This window comes from Artemia franciscana, chromosome 11 (genome assembly GCF_032884065.1).
Source record: "Artemia franciscana chromosome 11, ASM3288406v1, whole genome shotgun sequence".
Taxonomy (NCBI): Eukaryota; Metazoa; Arthropoda; class Branchiopoda; order Anostraca; family Artemiidae; genus Artemia; species Artemia franciscana.
In genome coordinates this window covers 6,217,933-6,236,855 of record NC_088873.1, presented here as the reverse complement: position 1 = coordinate 6,236,855, position 18,923 = coordinate 6,217,933, and the positions used below count along the sequence as shown (strand labels likewise).

General features: G+C 33.4%; 1 protein-coding gene across 1 annotated transcript in view; it reads left to right on the top strand.

The window, feature by feature from the left end:
- The window catches only part of LOC136032732 (epidermal growth factor receptor kinase substrate 8-like), a 110,439-nt gene that overhangs the window by 66,028 nt on the left and 25,488 nt on the right, over positions 1 to 18,923 (top strand). Inside the window, exons 11-13 of the mRNA XM_065713056.1 lie at positions 4,115 to 4,337; positions 10,902 to 11,024; positions 13,472 to 13,529. Coding sequence (XP_065569128.1) covers positions 4,115 to 4,337; positions 10,902 to 11,024; positions 13,472 to 13,529 — 404 coding nt within the window. The remainder of the gene's footprint in view (positions 1 to 4,114; positions 4,338 to 10,901; positions 11,025 to 13,471; positions 13,530 to 18,923) is intronic.

Below are 18,923 nucleotides of genomic sequence, written 5' to 3'. Positions count from 1 at the left end.
TTGGCTGTGTTGGAACACAAGGAAATTGCACAAGAGATTAAAAATAAACTTTCTCAAACAAATGAAATCGAATTTCCGAGACAAAAATGAAAAACAAAATCTAATGATCCTTTGTAATGAGCCTTGTCCGCCTGCAGAAGTGCAGGAGGTTGTGTTGAAGATTTGCTATAGTAAATTAATTGTAATAGAAAAAAATAATTAAAAAAAGCTCGTTTAGTTTTATAATTCCCCTTGGATACTAGTAAAAGTTAGAAACAGACCTGGATGAAGATTTCAGGTTTCATGTGGATATCTGCCATATAGCTATTAAAAACAACATAAGTACAATCGGAAAGACAATAATAAAGACCCATTGCATATCTCCTAATAAAGGCACCTGTAAACAAAGGGCTCAAAGGCCTCATTTCGGGTCATTCAGTCGTATAGATTCAGTTGCTTATATGATTATGATCTCAACAAACCAACATATGCTCACATTACTATACAGATATATCTACTAAGTTTCTCTTTTATATGGGTTATTTCCTTAATTAAGGCTTTTACCCTTGTGGCTTCATTTATCAGTTCTTCCCCTTTGTACATTATTTGACCTCTCGGCCGCTCTCATTTAAATCAATGTCTTAGAAGTATGTCGGACGGATATGTTGTACGATAAAAAAAGGCTGGATCGGACGATAAAAAAATTTTTAAATTAAAATATATATATATATATATATATATATATATATATATATATATATATATATATATATATATATAAAGAACTGTAGCACACATTCTTCTGTTTAAACTGAAAAAAAAAATATTTCCCCCATCCCCCTCGTCCAAAAACCAAAAAAAGGCTTTTTGGTCAAAACTATTCCTTCAGGTCGATCTTTGGCTCATTGTTTGTAAATTTAAAGACTTGGTGAAAATGCTGATTTCATCTTTTTGCATAAAATAAAGGGATATCTATCGTGGATATTACCCAGAAAAATCCAGCCAGGTAAATCTGACCAATCCTCATATACATATAATACGTATATATAATAGGTACATAATATACATATAATACGTCCACCAGAGTGATGCTCCCTCCCTTGCTCAGCAAAACTGAAAAATGTAATCATAGGAATAATGACACTTTAACCAGCAAACTCTCACAACATTAAACTGCCAAACTTGTTGCTTTCTGTCAGGTAGCCTATATTGTATAAAAAAAGGAAAAGAAAAAAAGAAGTACATAATAAAAACACACAGCGATGGGCCCAACTGGTCTGTCAAATAAAAATGAAACAACCAAACTGACACATTAAAAATACACCGACACATTAACTTGGTATATAAAAATTTTGATTTATTTATGATTTCACAAAGCTCTTTCTGTTACGCTGGCACAAAGCTCTTTCTGTTACGCTCAGTTCTTGCATTAATAGGACTTATAACTGATTTTTTTGTGCTTTTGATCGGGGTAAACAGGGCTTTGGTGGGCAATAAGGGGCTGGGAGCATACATTGAAAGCCTGGGTTACGAAGAAGGTTATTCCTGAAATTAGTGTAAAGAGGAACAAGTCGGGCTGCCATGGTAGGGAGGCGGAACTCCTTGAGGAGTAAAATGTAAGGCGCTTTGCCCTGACCATAAATAATTCTCATGGCTTTCTTCTGGATAATTTTTACCCTATCGGACTGATCCACCGTAACGTTAAAATGCCACACCGGGCAAGCATACTCAAGGAGTGGATGGATAAAAGATATATAAAGGCGGAGGATATGTGCTTTTGGGCTTGAAAATTTAGCAAATAACTTAAGAAGAGACAGAGATGCACTAGCCTCTTTAACAATGCAACAAATGTGGGATACCCATTTCAAATTGCTAATCAGTGTAACACCTAAGAGTTCAGCTTTTGTTGCGCTTATTTCATTAGGTATAGGAGTTGTAAATGATGTATTTGATTTAAGAATACTAAGGGTCTTAATATTTAATTTATGGGAATTCACTTTCATTTTTGACTAGACTGCTTCACATGCAACGTCTTCAAGAATTTTCATTGCACTACTCTTAATATTTCTTCTGTACTGTTCTAGCAATGACATGTCATCCACAGACTTCCATCGATTAGCTGATTCATTACTAAGATTGTTAATCATTACCGAAAATAGTAAAGCACCTAAAAGCATACCCTGCGGAACTCCACAAGAAACAGGGAGTGGATCAGAATAAACATGTTTGTAATTAACAACTTTACCCCTGTTTGACAGAAAAGATGCAATACTATTGACTAGAAAATTATGTACTTTAAATTGATTAAGCAATTTTTCAACTAAAACGGTATGACTAACAATGTCAAAAGCCTTTTGGTGGTCAATTGAAAGGAGATTGAGCCAGGTATCTGACTCGTCAGGTAGTTTATATACAGTATCGAGAGGACTGATCAGGTAATGTGTCGTTGATAAGCCTTTCATGTTTCCAATTTGTTGTTCATCAATAAGTTCAAGGATCGTCTCCTTAAGCCAGTCTGCTGCGAAGCTCTCATACAGTTTAGAAAATATTGTTGTTAAGGTAATTCGTCGGACTCCATAAAAATCCATACTAACACCTTTCTTTTGTACGGGTGTCATAAATCCTTTTTTTAGCACTTAGGGAATGAACCGCTTCTGCTTATTGTATTAAAAATATTTGATAAAGGTTTCGATAACTTATGAGGAAATGCTGTTACTAAATCAATTGGAATATCGGGGGGGGGGGGTATTGAATTTTTCTTTACTTTACGTATTTAGCTTACATCTTTCTTCTGTATGGGTGTAATATATCCTTTTTTCCAGCACTTAGGGAATGAACCACTCCTAGTTATTGTGTTAAAAAATATTTAGTTAAGGTTTTGATAATTTATCAGGAAATGCTTTTACTAATCAATTGAAATATCCAGGAGGCATATTGAAGTTCTTTTTAGTTTTCGTATTTTCGTCTCAACATCAACAGGTTGTTTACTGGGATATCCTGGTGTAGTGCTAGGGGGCAGGGAATATTACATAAGCTAGGAGGGTGGGTTTGTACAATTGCGGCAAGATGTTTATTTAGTGAATTAGCTGTAGTTTCAGGGGGAACATCAAGATCAAGATTCATATACGCTTGTTTTAATGTTTCCTATCAGTTGAATTATTAAAATAAAAAATCACATGATTTTTGAAAAAAATTCCCCTTTTTGACAAAAGAAGGAAACAGCAGTACAAATTTACCTTGCAGAAGCGTCTTATCTTAGATGCTTCTAATTTGATAGTGACTTAGTCTGTTCTAAGTTTCCTAAAGTTAAAGAATCAAGAGTCCAGAATCACAGTTAGTCAGCTTTCCTTATTTTACCTGAGGGAGAGTTTCGATTTTTTTTTTTTTTTTATAACTGGGCAACTGATTACTGGATTTCAAATCATCCTAAAGGTAGTAATTTGATGCTGATTGGCTGATCCTAAACCCGCTATAACTTTTGATGATTTAAAGCAAGTGTTAGATCAAATATTTTTTTTTTGTCTATTTTTTTTTGTACTATTACGAAATACAAGACTCCTTTTGTAGTTTAGAATTTAAACTATATAATTGTTTGGGGAAGTTTTGGAAAGGTCCATGAAAATACTTAAAAATGAAACAGGAGGAAAAAAAGATGTATGCTGCATAAAATAGACATGTAATAGATTTTATTTAGTTGTTTTATATTTGGAACAGTGATAAATCTAGGGGAGTCTCCCCCGGTTTGGATGTAGGTCTCACTTTCATCAATATGAATTTAGCCAGCAAAAAGAGAAGAAAAAACAAAGAAAAAAGGAGGAAACAGCAGTACAAATTTACCTTGCAGAAGCGTCTTATCTTGCAAGCTTCTAATTTAATATTGACTTAGGTCCGTTCTAAGTTTTCCAAAGTTAAAGAATCAGGAGTCCAGTGTCACACTTAGTCCGCTTTCTTGATTTTACCTGAAGGAGAGTTTCGAAATTTTTAATTTTTTTTTCATTACAACTGATTACTGGATTTCAAATCATCCTAAAGGTAGTAATTTAATGCTGATTGGATGATTCTAAACCCGCTAAAACTTTTGATGATTTAATGCAAGTGTTAGATCAAATAGTTTTTTTTTTGTCTCTTTTAATAGATCTGAAACCCCTCCATCTGATTACCGCACTTCAAATCGTCCGGGTAGTGATGTTTCTGCTGATTCAGGGGATAGAGGAGGCATTGAAGACATGTCAGAACGTCGACGACGTGTATGGATTGATGAACTTCGAAAACGAGATGCGAGAATCGTGCAAGTTACTTACCCAAGAACCGCAAATAATGATAAAGAGCTGACAGTTGTTCGAGGAGAACTTTTAGAGGTAGACAGCTTTCCTTTATTATGAAGAAATATTTTCTAAAACCAATTTTGGTTGATAAAACATAAAATCGCGAAGAAAGGAAGAAAACGAGGACAATAAACAGCTATTGAAAAGATCGACAAATTATGCAAATATTTCGGGTAGAGTCACCCTCTCACCGTGACTCAGAAAGGGTCATCCTATTTTAGTTTTGTGTTTTATTTTAAGGTTTGTTTTTTTATATTTTTATCAGTTTTATTCTCCATGAGGACAGTCAAGCGGAGGTCTTGACCGAAATATTTGCATAATATTTCAGTTGTTTCACTGTCTGTTTATTGTCCTCGTTTTCTTCCTTTCGTCGTGATTTTATGTTTTATCATGATTATCCAGGGTGGTCCCAGAAATTATTTAATTTTGGTTGTTCCTATCTCTGTTTTTGTACCTTTTTTTTAACCCTTGTTATTGACTGAACATTTGCTTATGACATCGTTTTTTTTTAATTTTAGGCTATGGTTGAATTTGCACGCAAGGGTGGGGAAAGATACCTTTTATTGAGTCATTGTCAAGGTCTTCTCATGCATATCAATATTTTCCCTTTCAACATTCGATTCAATCAAATATTGAATTTGCTAGTTTAATACCATTTCGCTTTCCGTTCCTGTTAAATCTCATTTCGATAAACCCCTAAATATATCTGTATAACCCCTGTTGATGGCATGAATATTGGCAGGCACCAATGTAGAAATTTATGTCAAGAGGAGAGGAGATTTGACGAACTAACCAATAATATGGAATTTAAAGGAAATCTTGAAAAAGAAACATAAAATCAGAGAGAGAGTGAGAGAGGGAGATCTCAAACTTCTCTTGTGGGTGTAAGCCTTATTGTATTCGGTCTTTATACAAAAGTTATAGTAATTTCACACAAAGACTTCTTCTGTTGAAAAATATATACCTTGTTTTTTTCCCATTTGAAAAATGGAGTATGATTAAGTAATTTGGCTGAATGATGAAAAGATAGCAGTTATACCATGTGAACTTCGAAAAGTTTTCTTCTCAAGGAACATCTTTCTTCTGAAATGAAATTATTCAATCAAATCAATCAATTTATTTAAAAAAATGGAGTTTTAGACCCCCTACAAAGGCTCTTTGGCTTGTCAGAGTGGGAGACTAAACGTTACATTAAATAATATCAAACAGAAGGACAAGAAGGAAGAAAAAGAAGAAAAAAGTAATCTAAAAAACATGCCAATTAAAATAAATGGATTAAACAAATTGAAAAAGAAAAGGGAGGAGAGAACTAACTCTCTAGGCATAGGAGAGGGTCGGTTAGCTTCTTTTTAATTTGTCCATAAGAATGACGTAGCCGAATTTTAACTGGAAGGGAATTCCATATGGAGGTACAACATAAATCTGGATTAAAATCGGATTTTATGGCTTTAGTTTTATCAATGAAAATATCCACGTCATTTCTGACAGAAAATGAAATACAAGACTTGTTTCGTGGTTTAGAATTTAAACGATATAAGTGTTTGAATAAGCTTGTTTGAAGGAGTCCATTAAAATACTTAAAAATGAAACTGGAGGAAAGAAAGATGTATGCTGCATAAAATAGACATGAAATAGGTTTTATTTAGTTGCGTTATATTTGGAACAGTTGTAAATATAGGGGGGGGGTCCCCCGACTTGGATGTAGGTCTCACTTTCATCAATATGAATTTAGCCAGCAAAAAGAGAAGAAAAAACCAAAAAAGGAAAGCTCGTCAAAGTTGAATGTCATCAAAATTATCTATACATACTGATAGATAGATGTGATTGGAGAGTTTTAAAACTTAACTTTTAACGTAAAAATGGTAGGATTTACTGGCTTTTGTGATGGATTTCCTTCGAAGTTGTCCACCGGTGAATGAACGCATGATTCTAATAGTGTTTCCACTTCTGGAAGCATTCCTGAAAAATTGTCTTCTGGAAGGGTGCGAAGAACTTTACGTATTTACTTGGATCTTGTCAGCTGAGGCAAATCTCTTCCTTCCGGGGATATTTTAATTTAGGAAACAGTTAGAAGTCTGTAGGAGCCAAATGCGGCAAATACGGGGATCATAGAATCAGAGGAATGTTGAATTTGGCCTAAAATTCCTGGATCGAGAATGCATAATGCGTTGGTATGCTGTCGCGGAGAAAGGATCAGGTTTTCTATCCAAAGAGCAACCCTTTTCCGCCGAATATTTGTTGTCGCAAATGTTGAAGGGCGCTTTTATGGTTGGTTGAATGTCTGCTCCCTTGGAGCAGGCCCAAAATTTGTTGCCCCAGTTCAGCCCTAATATTTATATACCTTAAATTGGTTTCAAGTTTTAGGATTAGTTCAGAGAAAGGAAGATATACCAAGAGAAGAAATACCTGTCATTTTAAAGAGTAAATTTCTGACCCTGGAAACAAAGTGGTTCAAATTTACCTTAGTGCCCTATAAAACTTACCTATAAGGTATAAAGTTCTCAATTTTTCAAGCCCAGAGTCGCTAGAATGCATAAGAGCCTACTCCACAGATCCTCATTTTAGCCCCACTTTTCGAGACGAAGACAATGTTATAATAAAAACGAATATTCAGTGAAAATTTAAAAAAAATGATATATGCTATTTCTTTTTTATTTCGAGTTCATGATCTTTTGTACTTTTAAACTTCTCTTGGAAAGATGTATTCTCCCTTTTTAGTAGAATATATCGTGGAATTGGAAAAAAATTGTCTGCAACTTCGACCGACTTTTTTGCATTTTCTTTGATAGTGGTTAACTTATTCTCTTTCATTGGGAAGGTCAGGCCTTTATTCTGTGTCATAGCATAAAAATCTTTGAATTTTTACCTGTTATTACCCTGCTCCAAAATAGTGAGTCTATTTCGGGTTGATCTCTTTATGAACGAATATCAAACACACTTGGAAGCATGTTTAAATCATTAGTTGAAGTGGATGAAATGAATGAATTTAAGTTGACATTTTCAGCAATCTCCCTAATTGTAAATTTACGGATTGGAGCGCAGTAAATTGCACATTTCCACAATGATTTCGTTAACTCTCTTTATGTGGAAGGCCGACTGGATCAGTGATTATCGGCCGACTGGATTGCAGCTATCTTTGAATATGATGAGCAGTATCTTTGAATATGATATTAGTATAAGCTATTTATTCAGCTTTTAAAATTGTTCTTAAGTTCCCGGAGCAGATTTTACAGTTTTAAACCAAATGTTTCACGCAAAAGCGTTGCTCGAGTTTAATAATAATAATAATAATAATAATAATATATTTCTTACCCACAACAACACTATAAAAGTATTAAAATGTTGAGTACAAACAATTAAATACACACAAAAAAGCAAAACATACAAAAAATGAAAAGTAATGACAATAGAAATTTTTTACGTTAATACAAAAAATTAAATAATACATACAAAAAATGAAATTCAAAAAACACAAAGAGAAAAACAAATACACACACAAAGTCAACGAAAAAAACGGATAAGACGATGGTGAGGGGATAGGCGCGCAGAAGCTGTACTGGAGAGTTGTCTGTGATGTTGTAATGTATTTTGCACAGTTGATAATACTCCACGACGCACTCACATATACGCCCGGATGTAACAGGTTGCTACTTTCTACTGACTCAGAAATTATCGGTACTTATTCAGAGCATATCCTAAGGATACGCCAAGCCATCACTTCCGTGGTAACAGGTGATTATATAGGCTTTTGAGCAGTGTTGACACTTAGCTGGAAAACTTTCTAATAACGTGAACTCAGAATGGGGACAGAATAATTAATTTTGTTCATTTTTAGTTTCTATTTCGCTACTTACTTCCCTCAGAAAGGCAGAGCTTTTCTTTGTTTATCTCATAGTAAAGGCTAATAAACTTAAATTTTGAACTATTTACCAACACTCTTAATTGAAAGTTATAAGACATGTGTAGCCAGATTTGCAGAGCAAGTGCACGGAAATTTTGACAGTTAGGATAAATAAAAGTTCAATGAGGGATAAATCCTTTTATTAGACAGCGATAATTCTGAATTTACAAGAACAGTGGAGATTTTGGTCACATGCTCAGTGACCGTCATCAGCAGAAATACTAAAATAAAACAGTTAGGAACAATAGTTTATATACAAAATAAAATAACTGCATATTGTTTAATGGCCTTTTTTTTTTCAATGCAATACAGGAAGCATGTCTCCTTGACCTTCCAGGTTCCTGCTTGTTAGCAGTATTTGAACTAGTAATTAGGCAGAGGTTAAACGCATTGGGTGAAATAAACTTTACTCTAACTGACTTAAATAGATTGTTGTGAATAGAGTTCAAGCCAAATTCCCATGTGTCTCTATTCAAAGCCATGTTCTTGAATAAAATTTTCTTAATTTCAATATTTTCCTGGAAATTTTTGCTTGAAATCCAAGTCCTTAGAAATAAAAGAGACATTATCGAAAAAGGTAAAATGATCCAGAAAATCAAAATATGTTCCGATAGAGCGGAAGTGAAATTTTCTGGTTTGGAATGTTGCTCTAAAGCCGACGAAATCCGAATCTTGATGTTGTAGCCATTTGATTTTCAAATTCTGGTTAGTACGCCCCGCATTTGAGTTTTTGCAAATACACGGGATCCGATTGACCCCACTTTGCTATCGAAATGTAAAGTTCTTTTAAGTTTTTTACTTAGCCCTGGCACATATGGTAAGGAACAAAAAACATCCTTCTCCTGAGTTGTCTCCAGGACTTCCTTAGAAACTTCTTTCTTCTTTTCAAAGAAGTCTGCTCAATGGATTGCTTCTTAGTTTTTTCCTTAGAAAAGACAACTCCTCTTCAAAATTTTTTTGAGGAGTGTGACCAAAATATCTAGTATTTTTGTGAATTATTATTGACTAATAAAAATATTTAATCCTATTTGAGCTTTTATTTATCGTCATGGAAAGGCAGTTTGGTCTTCGAAATTACCTTCGAAACAGTTAGGTGAGTGGTTCCTCGATTTTGGCAGCGTCCCAGGACACAGCCTTTTTTGTTTACGGCCATTTTGACTGTCAGGGGTGGACTATCAATTTGCACCCTCCCTACTCGCCTGACCTTGTTCCTTGTGACTCTATTTCCGAAGGTGAAACAAATCTAGAAGGGAAGTTTTACGATGTTTTTGGGGCTGTAAAAATAGCTTCACAGTGGATGATGATAAAGCTGAAGAGTCTCTGACGGGGTTTAATCAGTAATTATATGACCACAGTTTAAACCTTCCTGTTTAAACTAGAGATAATGTGCATATTTGGCCCCGATAATCGCATTTTAATGCTAGAACTTTCTCGTGGAAAATCGGATCAGATTTTGCTTGAGAAACGATTTTGGTACTGTCGAATTTTGTTTTCATAACTTCCGTGGGATTCCGTGAAATTACCTTCTTCATTACTTTTACTTGTCTCTTGTTTTCTGAAGAGCCACTCTAGGCTGATTTTATTCCTCTTTTCTTAGTTTGAGTGGCCTAGTTGAATGTCCTATACGAGTGGCCTAGTTAGTTGAATGCGTAATTAATGCTGTATCTTAATTTGTTTCCTTTTATGGTCCATAGTCCACTTTACCACGTAAGCGAAGACCTTGGAAACTTCTAGAAAAATACTTTACTTGCAGAATTTAAAATTCAAAAGGACCAATTTTGCTCTTGAGTGTCTGCAATCCTTTGTCTGGTCTATGTACCTTATAAATGAGTTTTTTCACTTAAAAGATTTCAAAAGATTTTGCTTGAGAAACGATTTTGGTACTGTCGAATTTTGTTTTCATAACTTCCGTGGGATTCCGTGAAATTACCTTCTTCATTACTTTTACTTGTCTCTTGTTTTCTGAAGAGCCACTCTAGGCTGATTTTATTCCTCTTTTCTTAGTTTGAGTGGCCTAGTTGAATGTCCTATACGAGTGGCCTAGTTAGTTGAATGCGTAATTAATGCTGTATCTTAATTTGTTTCCTTTTATGGTCCATAGTCCACTTTACCACGTAAGCGAAGACCTTGGAAACTTCTAGAAAAATACTTTACTTGCAGAATTTAAAATTCAAAAGGACCAATTTTGCTCTTGAGTGTCTGCAATCCTTTGTCTGGTCTATGTACCTTATAAATGAGTTTTTTCACTTAAAAGATTTCAACCTTATACTTAAATGTTTGCACTTCGCAGAAAAATAGTCGATTTCCCTGATCCTGTTGTTTAACTACCAGTTAAAAAGATACTCAAAATGAATGTTCGTACCTCTGTGTTGACTGTAGCAAATCGCTTAATAGAAAAACTATTAACTAATTCTTATCTGTGCAAAAACATCAATAACTCTAGCTAACATAATCATAAAAGTTCATCGCGTTGCTTGAAAAGTTTTTTCCACTATTAACGGTTTAGTATATTTATTGAATAAATCCAACTTGATAATTAAATTTATTTATTTATAATACATTTAGACTAAATTTTAATTAGAATAGGTCCAGTTGGAGAAGCCTGTTAAGCTTAAGGTAATCGGGTTCCTTTTTTTTCTTTAAAAAAATGACGTGAATTATCGTCTTTGTATAGATTTGATTAATTTTTCTTTTAGGTAATTGACGATAGCAAGAACTGGTGGAAGTGCAGAAATTCACGTGGTCAAATTGCTCATGTACCCCACACGATTATTACCCCTTTTCTTTTAGAAGATGAAGCATTCTTACCCTATCAACAGGTAGTTTTCTTCTTTTTGTACTATATTTAGTCCGCTTGTTTTGTCAGGGTTCTAAATTTGTATCGCAATCGAAAAACAACCTTTATGCCATATTCCTGCATTAAAACTCTCTTTTCTCCCCCTCCCTTTCTTTCTTCTTTCCTCCTTTTTCTCTCCCCATTCTGTCTCGCCTGTCAGAGCCCATACAAGTCCAAAAATTGTTTCTGATGAAGTTTCAGAGTTTCGTTGGATACAAGGCCGTATCCAAGATTTTGGTTTGGTTTGGGGTGGGGGGAGGCTGTTGAAAAAACTTTAAAACGCATTACAATTTTTTTTTATAAGCATTTTTGTTACGTTTTTACGAGTTAACAAATCTTTAGGAGGGAGGGCAATCCTTCTGACCCCTCCCCCTGGATATGGTCTTGGGTTAGTGTGGTAATATATTTCAAATTGACGCACAAAAGTGGATCAGTTATAACAGGTATTCTTTGTTAAATAAAAAAGAAGAGGGGGACACAATTTACAAAGTCGAAACCACGAAAAAGGAAGGTAATTAATAGGGAAAACTAAGAACTCGAGACTTGTGGAGGTTGACCCGTAGGTAGTCAGATTAATTACGAAGCGAAAAGGCGCATTTCGCGAAAAATTGAAGAAACTAGGAAGGGAATAACAAATATCTGAATAATATGGCAGATATTGATGACAATATATTAAATTTATCAAAGTAATTAAATTTAAATTCTTAGGTGTTTTAGGTCAACTCAGAATATGGCTATAGTGCTTAAACTTACTAAGTTAAGATGCCCAAGAAAACCTGAGGTCTTGACCCTAAATTTTATTATAACTATCCCCTCTTCTCCGTGTGAATGTTGTGCAAAGAAAGGAAGTGGATGCATAATTGCATTTGTAGCAGCTAAAGCTTCTTGAAATTGAAATGAAACGCCTTTAAAATGTCACCTCAGTCACTTCAGGACGACCTGAGATATATATACCAAGTTGGTGTACCAAACACCAGTGGCCTTTTAAGCTTCCTTCAGAATGCCAAAAAATGTCTTTTTCGGCCAACCGTCTAGGGCTAAACGGAAAGTTCGTAGTCCGCGGCTGGCGTGGGAGGAAGTCGTAAAAGAAAGATTTAAGGAAATGGGAACTTCCTGGGAAGTTTTAAAGAGGAAGACTTTTAATAGATTGGGATGGAGGAGTAGTGCGGGTAGCTGTGTTAGCCTCAGGTGGCTTGGTGCTGCAGTGAGTTGTTAGTAGTAGTAATGTTAAGCAGGTCTTCTCTATTTCTCTGCTTTCTATGTTTCTCATTTTTTGTGTATTTTGAATTTAGTGTATTGTTCATTGTATTTGTAGTGTTTATTATGGTTATAGGCCTCCTAAAGCTACGTTTCCTAAGCCAAATAAACCATTCACTTTTTTCTTTTTTTTTAGTACGATAAAATGATTAATTGATTGATTTGACCACCAATTTATTGATGGTTGGAAAACAGTTTTTGGTTCTCGAAATACGGAAGAGGGTTCAAATTTTAGTATATAATTAGTTATGTTTGGGCTAAGGATACTACATTTTATATTCATGATGACAAGTTTATGCATAATAAAAAATTTAAGATTAATAAAAATCATGGGTGCAATATCCACCATGGTTTGGTTAATCTCATACGGAAAGATACACAGAAATATAATATAAGGCAATATTCCTCTTTTTTTTTTGGGGGGGGGGGGTAGGGGCCTTCAGCCCTATCAACCCTTCCTCTTCAATTCACTTGGGGAGTCAGAGGAGGATAAGCTCGCCCTTGACATTTATATGAAGGATCTTTCATGGAAAACTTAAAACTATGGCATAAAAATGTACTTTTTAGAGAATACACTTCCCCCAACAATAGAGAAATACAATCACCCCTCCTAATAGCTGGTGCATAACTAAGCAATACTATATACGCGGAAATTATACTCAATAAAAGATCTACAATAGCCTTTCATTTTTATGTGCCCTTCAATAGCCCTTCATTTGGGAATATTATTAAATAAAAAAAAAAGTTTTTTTTAACTGCAAGTAAGGAGCGACATTAAAACTAAAAACGAACAGAAATTATTCCGTATACGAAAGGGTTTTCCCCCTCCTCAACACCTCGCTCTTTACGCTAAAGTTTTTCTTTATTGCTGTAAAAAAGTAGAGTTGTGACAAAACTTGTTTTTTTTAAATTTAATTAATGGTCAGGAAACGATTTTTCTCTAAAGCTCTTCTGTAAGCCCCTTAAGAGGCTTGGTTTCTGAAACTTAACCTACTTAAGTGACGTAACAACCTAAGGGGTGTAAATTACTGCCTTAACCTACTTATTCTTTGTTACGTGTCTTGGATTGTAAAATACCGTTGAGTTAAAGATTGTCTCCCGCTTGATTCCTATTTTCTTCAAGATTCAAGTGTCGAATTTTACTGTTTTGTAATGTTTTGACTCTTTTGGTAGGATTCCCGCCCAGGGCCATCATCAGATTGGGTGAAGCGTGAAAGGCAAGGCAAAAAAGGTGAATTCAAGTATTTTTAAGGAATAATTTGCGGGAGATAGTGACGTCACCGCTGTGGTGCTCTTTGTCCGTCCAAGCTAATGGGACCACCTGTTGGTGCAGTTTGTTGTTGAATTTTTTTTTGCTTCTGTTTTTTGTGCTTTTTTGTTGTTTTGTTTATTTTTCTTGCTAAGAACTGTAAGTGCAATTAACATTTATCCAAGTATTTTTATGTGTTATGGATTTTTTTTGCAATCTGGAATTCAATCTTTTAAATTCCGTGCTTGTTTGCTTTTCATGACGCAAAAGTGATCAGATTAACGTGTTTACGGAAAATTGGAGATACTTTATACGGAAAAAGGGAGACGTTCTGTCAAAGATTTTCTGAACTAAAAAAACTTGTCCCTGACTTTTTGAAGTAGGTTGTGGACTCTTTGAAGTAGGTTGTGCCTTGTTTAGCCAAAATTTCAAAATTGAATTTTAAGGGAAAACTTAAAATATCTGAAAGAAAGAGATCAGAACTAATTTGTTTATCAAAAACGGGATATGTTCTGTCTAAAAAAATAATAAGTGAGAAAGTATTGTCACCTTCCTCTACTACCACTAACTTTGAAGACGCTCCTAACACTTTTTGAAGACTGTTGTGCGTTGTTTAGCTGCAATTCTCTTTTAAGTGAAACTTTACAGGGGATTAAAATGAAGGATCAGAATTAGTACGATTATTTACATGGGAGGTATTTTTTCCATATTAGGGAGTAATGTCACCTCATCCTGTGCCCAAAGCGTGACTTTTTAAATTAGGTCCTGCGCTGTTTAGCCGAGGTTCTCTTTTAAAGATTGGAATTTTGAAAGCACAAATAAAACGGATTAACAGGATGTGATCAGAACTTACATTTTATTTAAGATCGGAGATATTTCAGCAAATTTTTTTTCGGTTAACAAAGTTTCCACCTCCTCATCTGCCCAAAAGTCTGGCGAAGATTGGGTCTTGTTTTGTCAAAATGCAAGATAGGGTCAAATTTTTGAGTAAAAGGGTATTATGACCTTCTCCCTCTGCCCCAAAATCTGATATTCTGAACAAGGTTTTACCTTGTTTAGCCAAAATTTTCTTTTTCTAAATATAATTTTGAAAGGAAATTAAGAGTGATCAGAGTTTACATGCTTTTTTAATATGGAACGTATTATTTCCAAAGCTTATTCAGTACAAAAATGTTTTTAATTCACGAGAACTTACCTGGCAGTAGCAACTAATTGTGGAATCTAATTAATAACTAACTAATTAATAACTTTAGTTATTAATTAATAACTAAATAAGGAAATAACTAATTAGTGTGAATTTAGAAAGCAGAAGAAAGATATCATGTCTAAGATTTTGTTCTGAGTTTTGTCTTGATGCCATCATTCTTAAATATTTGTGATTTGTGACTGAAAATCTAGATATTATTGATAACATTATTGCTTTTCATGGTAATATGCAAAATAGTACTTTTTCTGTCTCTTTGGTCGACTGGGGGACTTCATATACAGCATTGGAATTCTGCCATGTAGTCGTTTTCTGTAAATACATCTTGATTTGTATGTCTGAAAGTAATGGATGACACTATTGTCATAGATGATACCATCCAAGATAATGTTTTTTCTCTATCTCTTTAAGAAATATGTTTCGTGGACACTTATAGAGCTTCGGCATGATATCATTTTCTTTAAATGCGTAAAAATTTTGACTGAAAATCTAGTGATCCTTTGTAAAAGAATTGTCATTCCTTGAGTTTTGTCTTCATATCATCTTTTTGAATAATTGTAATTTGTGGCTTAAATTCTAATGATCCTGGACGACATTATTGTTATTGATTCATATCATTAACACAATATCCATCTTTTGTCGGCTGGAGGACCCTAATGGACAGTCCTAGAGCTGTGTAATGATGTCATCTTCTTTGAATACTGTTAATTTCTGTCACTGAAAATGTGACTAAGGATAACACCGAATATAGTGTTTTTTCTAAAAAAAAAATGTTTGGTTTACGGGGCATTACATGGACAGTTTATAGAGGTTTGACTTTGCCACGTTATGGCGTTATCGAATAGAATGAGTAGATCTTAGAATACTCTAGACATTAAGTAACGCTATTTTCGGCAATTTTTGTGTGTCGTTTTCATTCTTGGCAGAATAAGCCGTATATAGGTGGAACTTTAAGAGAGAGAAAAAGGTGGGAAAGCCATATAATTAATTATATACCCACTGCCCACGAGAAATATAAACCATCTCGGGTCTCAACATGTAATTTTGGCCATAGTCTGAGTCTAGTAATAAATGTACCAGCCAAATTCCTTTCGTGCGTTAAAAATAATCTAAAAGCAAGATGGTAAAACCTTCATTTGAACTGGTGGTAGAAAAAATTGCAAATAGAAATTCATAATGTTTTTTTTTTTTTTTTTTTAGCTGATTAAAAGAGCAACAATAAATCATAGATTTAAATATACATATATATATATATATATATATATATATATATATATATATATATATATATATATATATATATATATATATATATATATATATATATATATATATATATATATAAATATATATATATATATATATATATATATATATATATATATATATATATATATATATATATATTTATATATATATATATATATATATATATATTTATATATATATATATATATATATATATATATATATATATATATATATATATATATATATATATATATATATATATATAGACATTGAACAGCTTTGGGAGTGACATGATTCAAATGATTTTCACTCAAATAATTTTCTCTCATACCTGCTTTGTTTTATAGAACTTACTGGAATCTAACATACTGAAAGGAAAAAAATTAATTGCAATAGCCTTATTTAGCTTCACATTTTGTCCTTTTTTTTTCGTTGCGGAAAATTCTTAATTTTCAGTTAGTTTCTGGTTTACTACCATCAACATATTTTGAATAAGCAGTGCTTAGTCTACTCTGGGCTATAAAACGAATGTCTCAGGTTAGTTCCGTCAGTACTTCAGTTAATAGTAACGCAATACCCACAGACAAAATGTATACAATACAGATGTCCAACTGAGCAATTTTTGATATGTTTTGTCTGTGGTAATACCTTTGCGTTTTTCATTTATTTTTCCTTTTTTTTGCGTGTGTGTGTCTTGTACTTAGTTATAGTGTTTATTACTTTTTGTGTATTCATCTGGCTCAAATTGTTTTTCTGCACTTATTCCTTGTTGAATCAAAATTTATTGTTTACTTTATCATGATTCATTCCAAAGAATATCAATTTTGAATCTTTATTTGCTTTATATATCTCTATATATATACTACATATACATATATTTCTTTAACATGTATATTTTATGAGTGGTTGATTAAAGGTTTTAGTACGGATTTTTATTCGCTGAAAATAGACTAGCTAATGATAAGTGAATGTATGTATGAGTTTATGTACCCGTTAGTGACCAGCTCCCATTTCACCCGCTCAACCGCACCCCGCGTCCACATATCAGTGGTTTTTTTTAAGGGGGAGGGGTATTATCGCTCAATTTGAAAATCATGGGACAGGTCCACACAAAATTATTTTTGTAGCAGTTTCAGACTACCACAAAAATATAAGTTCTTACAATGAAGGTCTGCTTAATCTAATATCTGCATATATATATATATATATATATATATATATATATATATATATATATATATATATATATATATATATATATATATATATATATATATATATATATATATATATATATATATATATATATATATATATATATATATATATATAAAATAGTCTTCAGATAGGCAAATTGAAAAAAAAACTGGCTTTAAAGTACTTCTGATTGCCCTTTCAGACCTACTTTGCAAGATTCTTTGTCACAAGCCGTAATGATTACATATCCGTTTTTATGCTGCTTTTGATTCTTTGAATAAATACTGGATGTTTTCTGATTGTGTTAATCAGTTTTCTCATGTTTATCTTTATCACATATATTTTCTATAGTTTCTCTTCTAGTCTGAACCTGCGATTTAGCGTTGAAGTTAATGTATCTCAACTTCACCATATTTTTGGAATGAAATTCCGTGAAACTAGTTTGATCGTCAAAAAAAAAAAAAAAAAAAAAAAAAACCTAAACCGTTGTTTCTAGTGTAATTTTTTTTTTTTTTTATCTTCGATCCTAGATGAATTATCGGCAGATGTTTTAGGGTGGGGGTAGTGGTTGTTGTTTGATAAGAGTGTATATTTTGAGCAGTTCAGAATTGGATCGAAAATGCTCAAATAGAAGTTTTGAAATTCCATGATATCCAATGCGTTTACTTTACAATGGCATATCTTAAATTTTAGCAAACTGTAAAAGTCAAAAAAAGATTATTTAGTGTCAATGACTCGTAAATTGCTGTATTGTATTTATAAGTCATCTAATGTTTTTTTTTTTTTTAATGATCATCGTTTTGATGGTTTTAAAGGCAAATTCGTAAGGCAAGATAAACCAGCTTTATAAGGATGTTCCTCATTGACGACAGAAGGGGTTGACGCTCCCAGGGCAACATGACGATATCAAGCATTGTTTATAAATAGGAAATGAGACATGTTACCATTTACACTCACTAAAATCGAAGGTCCAAATAGCACTCGCCAGCCTTCTACCCCTATTCCCCAAGAAATTTCCTTGCCCCACCCCCCTTGCCACCTTTGTGCCGGCAGGCATGTTAATGTGATACTTTATGCTACACAACAAAAAATTGATTTTCTTCGTTAAAATCACACCCCTGATCTAAGCAAAGTCTATGAAATAGCTCATTGGTTTTCCTCTTATTTGACTTTCCTGATGATAAGGAGTTTCTTTTTTTCCTAAAAAATGCGTGAGATCCGTTTTGGTTACTTGAAAATAGTTGAGAGATGGATCAAAATTGTTTTGTTTTATTTGCGCGCTTGACGCCTAAAAAATATTCGTTATATCACTTGATAAGAAAAAATCCGAAACCCATTTTTTAGTGTTTTCGCTCTCCTATTTTTGTAATAAAACACACTTTGAGTTACCGTGGCAGATTATTTTCTAACAGCAAAATTTTCCATTGAGTTTTGTTTCCTCAAAAAATATTTTGCTGGTTTCTACCATGACACAAGGAAATATGAGTTGTCTATTATTAGCTCAAATGGACGTTTATTACACCTGTAGATCTTACCTTGTGCGTACTTTGATTCTCTTCCAGGAGGGCTTGCGAAAATGTTAACTTGACCTATATTGTTTTCAAAATTTACAAATAATATAAAAAACTATTGCCAAATAATGTAAAATACTTAAAAACAATGTTCTTCAATCTTCCGGGGGAGGCAATCATGCCTTCTTTCCCTTGATCTCCTCTTCGCCTGAC